Below are 15,197 nucleotides of genomic sequence, written 5' to 3'. Positions count from 1 at the left end.
TCCACTAATTCCTTTTCCAATAAAGGAGGAAATATATGAGAAAAGATTTTCCCACTTCTCAATATTGTGCTACAATCATGCCTACAATTTGCAGCGAATTGCATTTAACCCGTTGACTACTGGATTATTTAATTCCCATAGGCTTTACACATGGACCACCAGGTTCCAGTAAGCAATGGGTTAACTTTTCTCCTCACAATTTATTCTTGCCGAAAAAACAAAATACTACCTATACTTCTGTCCATCTTCCAAAATTGCAGTGTTTAATACAGATCATCTCCGTAATCTCAAACTTTTGACACAATTTTGTATTCTAAAATTACAAAATCCTAAGGTTTGAAGGAAAACAAGTACCATAATGACCTTTTAACACCTAACATTTCTCTTATTGTATGAAGTCTTCCTCATCCCATATTGATTTTTAAAAAGACCATGACCATCGTTGTCCCTTGACATATATATATATATATATATATATATATATATATATGCATTAAAGTTTTTCATTTTCATAGTTGCTATAAAAGTGCAATAAATGACCAAGTGCAAAGCTATACGCACACCATAATCATTTCTTTCTTATTCACATTACTTTTACTGTACAGATAAAATACACACTGTATCTGATACAGTAATATTTTTTTAACAGCTTTCAACATTTCTTAGAAAAATATCTTTGTGTCACGACTATCCCCCATAGGTATGAGAAGAAAAAATGGGTTTATCATTGTTTTTCTCTCCCTTTTGTTCCTTCTTCAGCACTATTTTTTGAAGAATGTGCTGATGAGAGAAACAACGGAAAGATTGTATCTTTCCACAAGTTTCCCTTTCCTTCATTAACAATATTTAATAGGTAACAAAATAGTCTCTGGATTCTTCTCTAAATATGAGATTTTCAAAACAAATTGTCAAGGCTGTCTCATTTTGAAGTTACATAATTCTATATTAATCTTTGATGTGATTTTGTATGTTGCTGTTCACCTGAAGATTCGTTGTCCCCATAAGAAGAAAGAAAAACCAAGTTACATCTTTCGCTGACCGCTGCAAGATAAAACTAGATAAACGTACATCCATATAATCGCTGTGAACTCTCAAGCGTAGAGATTTCATATGTTTGTTTTCTTGAAATGTATATTTTGAACGTTTATAATCATAAAGATTTTTTTTTCTCGATACCTATACAGATAAAGTAATTGACATCATATAAATAAAACATATTACAATATATATATATAAATAGGCTATTATTTCTGTACTACCAGTCACGGTAGCGTAGTCTTCGTCATCTGTTTTTGGAGGAGATATTGATAGGTAACGAACGCATATGCTCTCCTCCATCCCCCTCTCCGAGTGATCTACCGGCATCGTGTCCACCGGTGGTGCCCTGGTATCCAGGCAACCGCATCAGGTCCGGGATGACGGGGAATGCCGCCCGCTGATGCTGGTCCTGTAATGGAAGAGACGATTACAGAGGATGGATGAAATAGAGAGATAGGAGGGATCATGAACTTGTCAAGGAAGATATGCATAGTCATAAGCCTTAAAGGGACTTGGTAACATTGTTCAGATGAGAGATAGTGGTGCTAAGGTAGTGACTTCAATGCTAGATGTACAATTAAAGATAATCTGAAAATTTGAGTGAAAACGGACCATTATTTTTTTCATGGTACAAATTGGGAAAAACTGATCTGATCGATTCCTTAATTCTCCCAACTGTATCATTACAATTTAATTACATTTGAGACGAATGGAAATCTCACAAAGCAATAACATGGCTCTACATTCCATTCCAGACATTTAAGTGGTGACAGATTTTTTATACCCTGTTTTATGTCTTTTTTTCATGGAAAAACGGTTGGGAAAATTCAAAAATGGTTGGGAGAATTTACTGTTAATCACTGTTAGAGGGTGTCCTACATCGACGCCTTCAAAGAAAATCATAGATATCTTTGTGGTTTGAGAATTTTTTCAGGATTTTTTGCATGTCAGAGGGATAGGACAGTAGAAGGAATATAGTAAGTAACATTTTATAAAAAAATTAACCAATTTTTTTCATCAACCTTCAACAATGTTACCAAGTCACTTTAATCATACTGCTGAACTGACTCTACACCAACTCAAATCAATCACTGTTTTGTAATTATTTGATCAGTTTGTTGTTGGTCTGGTGTAGGTCTTGTTGAACTGAGGGTAGGTATTAGTGGTAGTTACTTTACCCGACTGCTAAGAAAGCATAAATGCTTGTTAGTAAGCAACCAGAGGACTGACAGCTTTAGGTCCTCTCTGAGGGACCTGGTAATGAGGATTAATGCCTTACTAAAGGGCACTAGCGCATTGCTTTAGTTTTGAACCCGGGTCGCTAGATTACAAGACCATTGTTCTACCAACCGAGCTATCGCGCCTCCTCTGTAGAGGTTAATTATAGGTATTAAATGATCATGATATGTTTGTTTCTAAAAGAATATTTTGTGAGGGTATGCATCCAACTTAATATAAGCACTCTTCCACAAATACCTATAAAACCACAAGAGCTTGTATTCAGATAAAATAAAACTACCAGAAAGTTTAAAGGTTAGAACATTTGGAATTTAACATTTTCTCATTTGTTCTGAAATGAAAATTTATCTCTACTTGGCACCTCCCAATGCTCCTTTCCTCACAGTAAAGTCTGTAGGAATCATTGTACAAGAGCCATGCCATCTTTACACAGAGTTTGGCCAACTTGGTTTTACTGGGTCACAACATGGCATATATTCTTTTGTTTTGTGCTTGCAGTAGTCGCCATATTATGTCCAACTCAAACCGGGTTGGCCAAACTCTGTGTATAAGATGGCTTTGGATTGTACATGTAATGTTCTGCCCTTGTGTCAAACAACGCTGTAGGTTACAGTGGAAGTGGCTTCTTACCCATGATGTTTCTTCCGTCTCATCCGTACTCCCACTCCTGGAGCAAGCTCTGCTACTGTTCTCAGACGACATGTTGCTGTGAATACAGAGAAGCAAAGATGAGCTTGGAATATTACTATCGTTGGTTGCATGACATTCTTGAAAGGATAAGTTAGAGGATAAGGTAGATGTGTTGTGGTCTAGTGGATAAGTTGTCGGACTGTGGATCACAGAGTCAGCGGTATACGTGTGATGTGAATACCAAAGAACTTGAAGGGTTGTGTTTAGGAAATAGGGTCACACTGCATGTGCCTTTTCAAGGTACACACTGATTAGTTTCAAACTTGGAATTTGAGCAATTCTGGTGATGCAACATATGCTCTTCCATCTGCTCTGGGCTTTATCCGTCCACGACATCTAGGGTTAGGTGTGGCACGTGGGATTGAAGGTGAAGTTTCAACTTGGACAGTGCCAGAATTTACAGCAAAGAATTGTCAGAGGAGGAAGGTGTGTCACAGAATTCCTACTATTAAAGATGAAAGTGGAGGGATACCTCCAGCAAGTCAAACAAACTGAGGACAGACTGCTAATATGTGAAACCTGTGTCCACATTAGAGAAAGCATCCACACAATGTTTAAGTTTAGTAATAAATAATGTTCACAAACTAAAGGAACTGTCAGAACTGGGAATAAAACCCCCTAAAATATAAAAATGTGTTTATGTATCTATTCACTTCCCAAAAAATGGACATGGTGACAAGTGCTGAATTTTGTATTTACTTATATTTTATTTTTAATTATTCTTATTCTTATTAAAATTATAAATTTTATTATTATTATTATTATCATCATTTTTTAATATTTTTTTAATTATTATTATTATTATTATTGGGGGGGGGGGGGGGGGGGGTCTCACACTGTAGTGCATTTAATTGTCCATACCTGGTGTATCCGTGCATGAACTTGCAGAAGGTGCCCCTCTCGCATCTCCCTTCTAGCCACTGGCCGCAGGTCACGTGACTGGTGTCGTGGGAGTACCCGCACATGCTGTTGGTGCAGCAGCCTTCCAAGAACTCCTTGCAGACACTGTTGGCCCCACCTAGTCAAGAAAACAACAAGAATATAGTCATAATTTAACAATTTTACATAAGATGTAAAGTTAGAATTTGATATTCTTGAGCTAAAGATAAACTTGAGTTCTGGTAAAAAAAAGAAGATGAATTCTCAGAGAATCAAATGAAACTTACACTGAATGTTCAAGATTACAAATAAATGTCATTTGCCAAACAATTTTGATAGAAAATTTATTTTGGCTGAGTAATGAGCATAGAAAGATAAGGAAATCAAGGTTAGTAGACCCGACACCATTTGTGTAGTCCCATACACATCTTTCTGTGCATGTACGTGCTTGTTACTTTACCAAGACTAGGCCAAATTGATTATGATTTTGATGACTCCAGAACCTTGCAGTACACACCAATACTTACATGCTACTTTTTCTGATCCATTCCACACCTTTTCTTTCACAATGCAATTGCATGACCAGAACTGGTCTTAAACTTTAACAGGATAAGTTCTTTAAAAAAATAGTGTTTGAAAACACCTACATTAGCATTTTCTTGCCTATGTGATGAGCTTCACTTATTAAAAAGAATGGACAATGCACATGAACTCATTCAGGATTTGTTTTCCTAAAGGGATGAATCAGAATGGATATGTGTTTCCTCCTCAAACTGTAAAACAACAGCAGTTTCTTTTCACTGCTACGTGTATATATTTAAACATATTTGTGGCTTAGTTACACACAGTAAATAAGATCGATTGATCGATCTGTATTGAAAAACAAGTCAGAAAAAATGTTTAAAGAATTGAAATTTCTCCCAGGAAGCATTACATTTATACATGTATATTGTTCTCTCAAAACAAAGTGTTCTACATGAACTATAATTGGGTATCAAACATTATAACCCCCACCCCCTGAAAAGGCATGCATTTTGATGTACTGAACTATTGGAATAATGATTTGCATTTGTGTTGCTATCGACTCATTTTTCCTACTGTAGATCCAATATTCAAAAATTGAGGGATGATTTTAAAAGAAACCTTTTATAGGTAATGCACATTTAGTAATTTGGAGCATTCTATATATATATGTATCAAACTAAATCATGAAAACACAGGTTGAATGAAGTTAAGCCTCTTTGAAATAAAGGCAGTAATCTTGATGTATATTTTGTCAAGCATATAGTTTATCCTCTTCCACTGCCCCTGCCCCTTTGTCTCTCCTTTGAGTAAGTTTGCATTGTGTCGTATAAAATATGGATACTTGGAAGTCTCCAGTCTAGACTCAAGGATACCGTACTGTCTTTGAGATAGGGTTGAATAAATGAGGGAGTGGGAATCATTGTGCCATGCACAATGATTGTGCAGAGCATGGTTTTCAATATAATGCTATATTAGTACATGTTGAAGGCACTATGAAAACATGTTAATGAATATTCAAGTGTGTGTTCAAAACATGAAAATCAATCATTTGCGTTCAAACATACATTGTACCATTAACCTTCTTCCTCATTAGCACCTAAGATGCTATCCATGAGAAGAAGCCATATAAAAATTTAATCTCCTTTTTGATAACAAGGAAATGAGGCTCACATTCTTTCCACCTCAAGATCTAGTGTACCAATCACCTGAATAAATCTTTGGTGTACAGACAGAATGTACAAAACCAACCTCAAACTTTACCAACATTCGATAGACTAGTGGTGAAGAGATATAAAAGAGAGTACAGAAAATCATAAAAACCCTGCGCGGGCACATCTTTATGCGAGCGCATACGGGAACATTAGCTATCTACTCACAAATCCCTCTTCTTTTATACAATAGGTATTTAAACTTGCAACATCTCTTCATAAAAGTAATATTTGGAGCTCATTTCTTGAATATAAAAGTGATGTGGAACCCTTAACATACACTTTAATGTTACAATGATATTCCCTGTGCCAACAAAAAAGAGATAAGAGATAGATCCTTGAACAAATCGTCTATAGCTGCATTACAATGTCGTACAAGGAAGTATCACCTTAGAATGGCCCTCAACATTGGTATGTGAGCCATGAAAGAATGAGAACTCATTTCTGATCTAGGATCATGGTGCCCCTCCCATTCTTGGAACCCGTACAGCACATTGTACCTACATGAACATGTACAGGCAAGTGTATGTCAAATGCCGAGAGTGAGAGTGAGAAGGGCATTAACTCATACCCGTTCACTTTGTCATGATCATTCTATATTTTGTGGTTTGGCTTGATTATTTTTTTATTCAGAGCTCTTAATTTTTTTTCAGATGCATACCGGTAAGAAGAAAGGGCAACAAAATCTATGCACACACAGACACTGCATAAATGTTGGTTTCATGACTATATTGTGACAATGCCAGGAATTTAAAAAAATGAAATTAGGTTTTAAAATCCTTAAATTGGCAACACATCGAGAAATTCACGATAATTGATTTCAATCAAAATTTTGCAATTATTTTTAAAGTTATCATCAATATTAAAGCAATTGAAATACTCGGGAGATTAGAAATGGGTATCCACCCCCCCCCCCCTCCATTACCTAGAAATGGTAAAATGATCAAGATTTATTATTTTTCAAAGACAGAACTTGGGTGTATACTTCTATGATTATATCTTCTATGGAGCCAGAGACCCAATAGACTCTTGACTAGTCAATGCAACATTAGACTTTAGAGACTGTTGCTTCATATATAGTGTTTTAATTATACACAATCCTTATTGAGAGATGGAGATAGTTGTGACGACAAGCGCATACACACATACTGTATCACGAGCACAGTCATGGGTTACATCATGGAGCTACTATAGAGATTGCACAGGGTAGGGAACTATTCGGAACTCTACGAAATGATCAAAGGCGACTTCCGGTGACGCAACTATGTCTCTCTCTCAACGAGCTATGATTATACGTCAAGACCAGAGGGCCTCTTGGCTATCCAATGTCAGTCAGTATACATGTAGTTACATGTACCTCAATAGACCTTCTGATTTACAAGCCCTCTTTATGGAATGCCAACAATGAAAGATGCCAAGTGCAATCAGTGATAAAGATTGCCCTCTGGCTCCATGATATAAGCATGTCATGATCATCATCCTTGCATATGAAGGTACAAGCTTTTTTCTTCGTTAGGGCAGGGGGAGTAAAACAAATTGTGTATCAATGATTTTATAAAACTTGAAATAATATATTTAAAAGATTCAATGAAAATATTGTAAATTAGTAAACACCAAAGAAATGATGATTATTAAATTGGCCTTTTTAATCGTCATTTCTTTGATGTTTATGTACATGTAATAAATGGGGGGGGGGGGGGGGGGGGTCACACTTACTAAGAACACTTTTTGAAGATGATTGTTGGAGTATGTTGTCTTGGTTACCTTGAATTCCCAAACACTTTTTATGAATATTTCATCATAGCTCCAAAATATTTTCAATTGAAATGACTTAATCCATAAAATCATCTTTCCTTATAAATGCTTTACAAGATATGATTCCAGGTTAAGAAAGTGTTAATGAATCCTTGAGAGTTAACTATCTCCAGATGAGAGTACTTACTTCTTCTCTTGAATCTGCCTTGAGATCTTTGGGGAGGATGTGATTCCAACGGCTGGTCTACCAGGAGTCCCTCATGAAGAAAGGTATCGTCTTCATCTTGGTACAGCTGAAGAAATCGGGCAAAGAAAGGGATTACTTAAAGTATAAAATCTTAAAGGCTGGCAAAGCAATGAACATAACTGCTGCTTTATAATGGATGAGAATTTTACTACATCCCAGGAAAATATTTGAATCATTACTTTCATTGGACCATAAAATAGAGACAAATGAAGTTTTACAGGGGAAAAGCATAGCAAACGTCGCTGAACTTGGATGTATGCATTCATGCCATATTTAGGATGGGCTGTTATGGAGAGCAGTGTGATGCAACATACATTTTAAAATATTTTCTTGAATAAAATTAAAGATGGGTACTGCAAAGAAGATACTTTTGTGTGCATGAAACAATGGCAAATTTTACCCGATTTGTAAAAAACCTTCATGCCACAAAATGCAAAAATCAAAAGTTTACATAGAAATGAATGAAACAAAAAGCCAAGAGAACAATTCGCAAAGACTAAGGTTTCTGGTGTTACAGTTTATGAAAGTAACACCTAACCCCTCTTATCCAGTTAGTACATTTCACATAAGATATTGAGTATAAATAGCCTTAGGAAGGGTCTTTAGCTATAAAATAACAAAAAGGGCCGGATCATTTGTTAGTAGTACGTATCCTGCAACCTATCATTGTGTTGTAATCATCAATTTGGTACTACAGTCAAACCTGCCTATAGCGAATGCCCAAGTGAAACACAAAATGTAGACAGGTGGTCACTAAAGCAGGTTTGACTGTACTTGTCAAGTTGGTCCTATCAGATCAGAGATCTGCATCCTTTCATTATGATATGTGATGAAAATTAATAGCATGTAGCTTACCAATGGTGCATCGTGGTCAAGTTGCATTCCAAGCGGTCTGCCTCCATAGAATCCCCAGTTGTCTGCTATGAACCCTCCTCCTCCTCCTCCTCCTCCCCCATGGCCACCCCCTGGGTCTCGGATATCAGCTCCAGCTCCTCCAGGATAGGTACACCTCCAAAGGCCTCCAGGATCTCCAGGTTGGGCAGGGTACCCTGAAGCAAGGCCAGTCTTTGAGACTGATCCTGAAAATCCACCAGAATAGAGTCCACCTGGATGTATCTGCGATGCCTGGCTGGTGCTTCTGGCAGTGCTGTCCTCTGGTGGCTTGGAGGGTTGGGAAACTTGGTTCCCACCGGAGAGGTAACCCTGAGGAGCAGATCCTTGAATTGGCTTCCACAAGTTACTTACATTACCTCCAGAAAGATGGGAAGAAGTGCCATAGTTCTGACCACCTGGTTGTGACGTGCTTCGGGTGTATTTCCTAGGTTCGAAAGGCTTAAACTCCACATTCTCGTCGGAAGAAACTCCGGGCGGTTCTGTCTTGGATTCATGCTGAATTGGCTTGAAGTGAGAATCTTCTGAAATGAAAGGTCGTTCTGATAAGTTTGTCAACTCAGCACTGCCCTTTGATGAAACAGAAGGTAATTTGTCGGGACTGACAGAAGAGATTCCCTGATGCTTCTTCCATTCTGCAGACAGAAGGTGCTGACTGACAACAGTGCCTTTGCCTGATCCTAGAGAGCTTCCACAGAAGCCTTGCTGGCTGTTGGCAGAAGAACCCTGCTGACTGTTCACGCTTCCTTCATGGATCACTCCAGGGGACTTGTCCTTTGGAGTACGGTCATTGTCGCTTTGATCCCCTGTATCATCTTTATCTCCCCTCTTGCTTACATCAGGCACATCTCTTGGAACTTCCTCTACCCATTCATCTTCCGAAATCATCTCATCAGTTTCAGTTCCAGCAGAGTTGTCGCTGTTCTCAGCATCACTTCTCGCAAAGTCAAATCGGGATGAGCTTCGGGAGCAGAGATACTTTGGGCTGTCCACAAGACTGTCTTCAATGACACTCTGCTCATCCTGGACAGAGCAGCATGATGCCCCGCATGGCTGAGGACTCAACAGACATTCAAGGGAGCACACAGATGATGTTGTGTCCCTGTTGTGAGAGCCCTCCCAGAGTTCTCTTATACTGCTGTCATTACAAGGACTGGTGGAGCAGCTGTTGAACTGACTGTTGTTATGACTGCTGTATGGGCTGCCATAGACACCACCTTCAATGAACGTAGACATTTTAGCCATGGGTTGAAATCCTGAGAATATGCTTTCGTCCCACGTCACGATTTTTGGAGGGAGAACTTGCAGCTGTTTAGATTCGTACGTCGCCCAGAGAGCATTATTCATATCCAGGGAGTGAGCTTCACCCGAGAGGTTCATAATTGAACCATCTTTGTGAGATGAGCAAATGCTTTGTACTATGCTGTCATCATCTGCACTGAAGGACTGGTCACTTGGTAGGCCTGGTAAGCTAGGTGTTGACTGCAGAGGTCCTTGGGAGCCGTCGGTGGAAATTCCCCATCCTGAGGGAGTGCCTGGTCCTTGTGGATCATACGGATTGGAGTGTGCATGGGTGTGGTCACAAATACGCAGGAGACTGTCATTATTGCGTCCAGTGCCGATGGGAGCATTGCGCGGCGAGATGGGAGCACTGTCCATATGATGGTGGTTGATGTCAACTCTCAGTTCTCCTGTAAGCGATGTTGCATCAGAAGGTTCCTCAAGTGCAGAATCACCCTGCAGGCTACTTGGACTGGTTGGATCACTTCCAGCTTGGTTGACTTCAACTGCACCACTTGATACTGATGTACTTGGGGGGCTGCTAGCAGTAGGCAGGCAAGATCTTGCATTGTTTTCCCAGGGCTCCTGCTGGTCTTCACACAATGGACTCCCTGGCACAAGATTCTTCTCCCAGATGGATGATGAAAGTTTGCGTTGACCATCGACATCTACGGGAGCCATGCTGACCTCACGTTCGAAGTCACCCGTTCTTGTGGAACCTGCGTACCAATCCTTCAAGCTGTCCCCACTTCCAAACATATATATGTCCTGTTCATCAGTCAGTAGTCCATGGATAGTTAAGCTTTTGGAAAAAGGCTTGTCATCGTCACACTCCTCCATGATGCTGCGACACAGGGTCTCAGCCATCGTGTTGACTGCCTCTTCCAGACGCTCTTCTTCCTTGACAGCACTGTCACCGATCGCCTCAAGGAACACGTCCTGGCTAGCCTCTTCTCTTGCTCCAAAGTCCCTTGCATCCAGGAACAGATTCAAGTCAGCTTGACCTTCTCCGCTTTCACTGTACCACTCGGGAAACATGCCACCTTTCTTCCTGCCGGCCACATTCTTGTACTTGCCATCTACTCTTTCACCCCGACTGCCCCAATCCCAGTCTCGTTGGTAGCGCTTTGTGCCTTTGTCTTGGCTGTGGCCGTAGTTGCGATGGTGTCCCTTGCGTCCCTGGTACTTCGGAACAACGAACGTGGGACTCCTGTTCTGGTTGCGTGAGAGGCTGCTAGGAAGGCTTTGAGCTCGCTGGTACTGCTTGCTCTTGAAATCCACTGGAGAGTGACTGTTGCGAGAGACCGAGGCAGATACACTCTTATTCGGCAGCGACTCCAGTTCACGATCACTGGAAGGATTGGAGATAGAGCCTGTTGAGTTGTTGCGTTTGGCTTTAGATTTCCATGCACCTTTTGGTTTGGTGTCTGCTGCAACAGCTCCAGACTTGTCGCTCAAAGCTGGAAAGGCATCATAATACCTGCACATGGAGCAGAGACATGAAAAAAGAATAAATCAGAATTATATTTCCAAACATATGTCCACTTTCAATAACTGATAATAATTAAACACATTTCATTGGCAACTAATCAAATTTATGTGAAATGAGCTGAGTGTAAGTTGTTTATGTTATTAAAAGTGGCTTCACATTTTTGTTGGGGAAGGAGCAACAAATTATAGCTCCCATTTAATAACAACCCGATGTTGGAAATACAACAAATATGCACAACAATTATTTCGACAAAGGAGAAAAGGTGTCAACAGTTATAAGAAATATTACCTCTTCTAATGTCTACTCCACTGCAAATGTAACTTGTGTTATTATAAGAAATATTACCTTTTCTAATGTCTACTCCACTGCAAATGTAACTTGTGTTATTCCCCCAAAAATATCATTTTCAAGTGGTGCTCGAAAATAAGTGCATCTTCAACTTTTGGCATGAACTGTATGCCTTCAGCATGCTTGCAGCAGGTTCTTACATGTCATGAAAGTACTCAGACACTAATGGGGTAAAGTGAAAGTAGGATGGCACGTAATGAGTTGCACAATTTTCTGGTCGTGTGTCAGCAATAGCTCAGACCATTCATATTTCCTTCCAAGCAATAACCCAGACCTGAGTCACCTTGAAGGGGGGTTATGAAATCCTCATCATCATGCCCGCCAGGCCAGGCAGGCTCCCTCGCCTGCCTGCTTTACCTGCCTGCCATTCATGATAATTGGTTACAATGTGGACCTTGTGTTTGATGGGAATGTTGCTAAGTCATTATCGTCTTGAATGGATGAATTCTTGTTAATTTGACTGCTGTGTGCTTGTGTGTGTGTGTGTAGTAGTAGGCAGGCTGAGATATTAAAGGCAGTTAGTTCGTAACATGTGTCTACGTGAAAGATATAGAAAGAAAAACGAATGATTGATATGTACAGTGAGACAGAGAGATTCGAAAAAAGATTAACAACAATACAGTCTATATCACTGTACGAGAGAGAGAGAGAGAGAGAGAGAGAGAGAGAGAGAGAGACAGACGGAGAGACAGAGCCAGACATAAAGGCAGAGACACAGACAGCGAGAGAGAGAGAGAGAGAAAGAAAGTGAGCAAAAGAGAAATGAGCAAGAGACAGTGGGAGATAAAATGATGGACAGAGAGAGAGAGAGAGATAGGAGAAGAGAGGAGAGGGAAAAGGAGGAAAGAAATACAAATGACATACAAAGAGAAAGAAAACAACAGGCACACTGTACATTTTTGTGTTCATATGTTCACTAACATTTTGCGAGCAAAGTAGAATTCTCACACAAAATGACTAAGATGTCGGTAGTACATTTATGTACAGGCCTATAAAATGAAAACATTAATTTTGCTAGGCCCTCTACAATCTCATCAAAAAGATTGTTCACATTTTATTCCCAGGTCAGAATTGCCTATATACAATGTATATTTTTTATGGCTTGCCTGCATTATTCTTGTACTTCTATGCAATGTAAATTATTGATCTGACAGTGAATGGAAGATGGGAAAAAATGAAAAAATTCATTCCCCTTCCCTGATAAGTAAATAATTCCATGAGTGATTTGGATTTTGGGTACTTTGTAAATCCATACTAGGGCCCCCGTTGCACAAAAATTACCATTGATAGTAACTTTACCATAAATGGGAACTACCATGGTAACAGGGCTCAACAGCCAATCAAAATCAAGGTTTCCATGGTAGTTACCATTGATGGCAAAGTTACCATCAATCAATGGTAAGTTTTGTGCAACGGGGCCCAGAAAGGCAAAAACCATAGCCAAAGCAATATCATCAGAAGTGCATATCATTCTTAAAGGGATCCGGTAACTTTGTCTCAGATTCTGAAACAAAATTCTGGATTTAGCTCATGATGCAATGATAATTATAAACCTTTAGGTCAGTCAGGAACCCCATGACTTTTACAAGCCGATCGCCTGTCTGATTATCAAGATATTTATGATTGAAATTACAAATTTTGAAAACCGTTCGCCTGACGGTTTTCATAACATTACAGTCTATTGGGGAAAACGAGTATGGTAAAACCGGTCACTCAAAGATTTTTACTTTTTTGAGGCACTTCTTGATCATTTTGAAGCGCAATTTTTTTAGGGCTTCAATATTACACCATATCACAGACACTGATAACACGTAGGGCCGTGTTTAACATTGTTAAACGATCCCTTTAAGGTCTACTGAACCTACTCAAGTGAACATGCATGTACATGTTAAAGCAGCTGCATCCTGTCTCTATCGACTGTAACCGATTTCCATGGTTACCACAGAGCATTACTGACCAAATGCCTTGACCTCGTAAGTTAGGGGAATTTCAGCAATTAGTCATAAACTATGGATCAGTGGCAACCAGTACAGGATATACAGTGTGTATCCAAAAAAAAAAGTCTACCCAACTTTTTTAGCTTCTTATTAAAAATTTCTAACATATACGTGTGACCTTGAATTATATTTCATGGTAACTAATACCCTATCTAATGATTCCATTTGCATAATTGTGCTGCCACAGATGAAAGAGCAGCAGGCTTTTAAAAAAAATATTGTCAAAAATCCTCTTGTACCAAGTTTTGGCCGAAGCAAAGAATGTGGGTCAAAAGCCATTATGAGTGTTATCTCATTTTTAAAAAAAAGTTGCTCACTTATGTAATATGCACAGTACATGCACTATGAGCCTGAGGCAGTTGAAAAGAAAAGGTTTTAATATCAACTCAAACTCAGGAAAATGCTTCAATTACAGGCAAAGTTTATGAAATTCTCACGGTTATGATGACTAATATTTAGACTTCATTTACATCCCTTTCCTATTGGGTGACACAAAATGGTTAAAAGTTTATTTGGGGTATAATCTTTTTTGATGAAACTGAAAGTCTATTGTCAAGTTCTTTGATACTTATCATGTATTTCTTCTTTATTGCATTTGGGTGTAGTAACCTTTTTTTTCATTCACTATTCAAGATTAACACATCATGCTTCTTACACGGATGAAATGGCGCAGCAGACAAGTGAGCAGAGAGAACTTAGAAGTTAGATATCATGAGACATGAAGTTAATAGGCTGTTCAAAATAATTACAGACAGGTTATCCAATGGATTGCAAAAAGGTTCTGTAAAAGCCTAGACACAATGCATCATGGTAAACAATGAAGCATGAGGCGGAACTTAATTTTTAAAAGGATTTGAGACCAAAGGAGCATGTATGGCCTGACCCACATTCGTTCCGTTAGCCCAAACTTAGTACAAGGTGATTTTGACAAAACTTTTTTAAAACCCTGGTGCTCAGCCACCAGTGTCAGAAATATTATGAATGGGGTAAATCATTGGACAGAAAACAAGTTACTGTTCATCATGAAATAAGACTTCAAAGTAATATAGTTTATGACTTTAATATAAGGACCTTCATGTTGTAGCAAAGTTGGGTATACTTTTCATATATATATATACACTACTGACATGTATACATGTAGTAGCAGTGCTTGATACTACCAACTAGGCCTATGTGTAATCATCAATGATCTGGGATAAAAAGAGAATTACTTATACTAAAATGTACATCAAAGTCTGTATCAATTCCACAATCAGTGTACAAGAACAAGAAGACAAAGAAGAAGAAAAAAAAAGGGTTTTTGTTCAAAAAATTTACTATAGTTTATGTGAGGTTATCTTGCAACAGTTTTTGTAAACAGCTCTTTCATATCCCCCTTATTGTAACCACCATCTCCTAAGCTACAGTACCTGATAGAATTGCAAGCAGGAGATGTCTGTTTGAATGACTGACATGTAGTTATCATTGGCTTCTGAGACTTGGGTCTTATGTCTATTTGTTCAAACTACATACAGACTGAACCTTTAATCTGATGAACTTCGGTCAAAGAACCTTCAAAATAGTTGCCATTATGCCTCAGTCACACCTTTGCGTATTTGGCTTGCGTA

At 38.9% G+C, this 15,197-nt stretch overlaps 1 protein-coding gene across 1 annotated transcript in view; it reads right to left on the bottom strand.

The window, feature by feature from the left end:
- Nucleotides 1-212: 212 nt before the first annotated feature.
- The window catches only part of LOC100888951, a 36,482-nt gene continuing 21,497 nt past the window's right edge, over nucleotides 213-15,197 (bottom strand). The window contains exons 4-8 of the mRNA XM_030985452.1: nucleotides 8,437-11,233; nucleotides 7,522-7,627; nucleotides 3,829-3,985; nucleotides 2,908-2,983; nucleotides 213-1,447 (exon numbers count right to left, since the gene is read on the bottom strand). Of these exons, the coding sequence (XP_030841312.1) occupies nucleotides 1,283-1,447; nucleotides 2,908-2,983; nucleotides 3,829-3,985; nucleotides 7,522-7,627; nucleotides 8,437-11,233 (3,301 nt within the window). The 3' untranslated portion in view covers nucleotides 213-1,282. The remainder of the gene's footprint in view (nucleotides 1,448-2,907; nucleotides 2,984-3,828; nucleotides 3,986-7,521; nucleotides 7,628-8,436; nucleotides 11,234-15,197) is intronic.

This window comes from Strongylocentrotus purpuratus, unplaced genomic scaffold, assembly GCF_000002235.5.
Source record: "Strongylocentrotus purpuratus isolate Spur 01 unplaced genomic scaffold, Spur_5.0 spur5_scaffold_15, whole genome shotgun sequence".
NCBI lineage: Eukaryota > Metazoa > Echinodermata > Echinoidea > Camarodonta > Strongylocentrotidae > Strongylocentrotus > Strongylocentrotus purpuratus.
The sequence above is the reverse complement of the archived record's forward strand: the minus strand, read 5'-3'. Positions and strand labels throughout refer to the sequence as shown.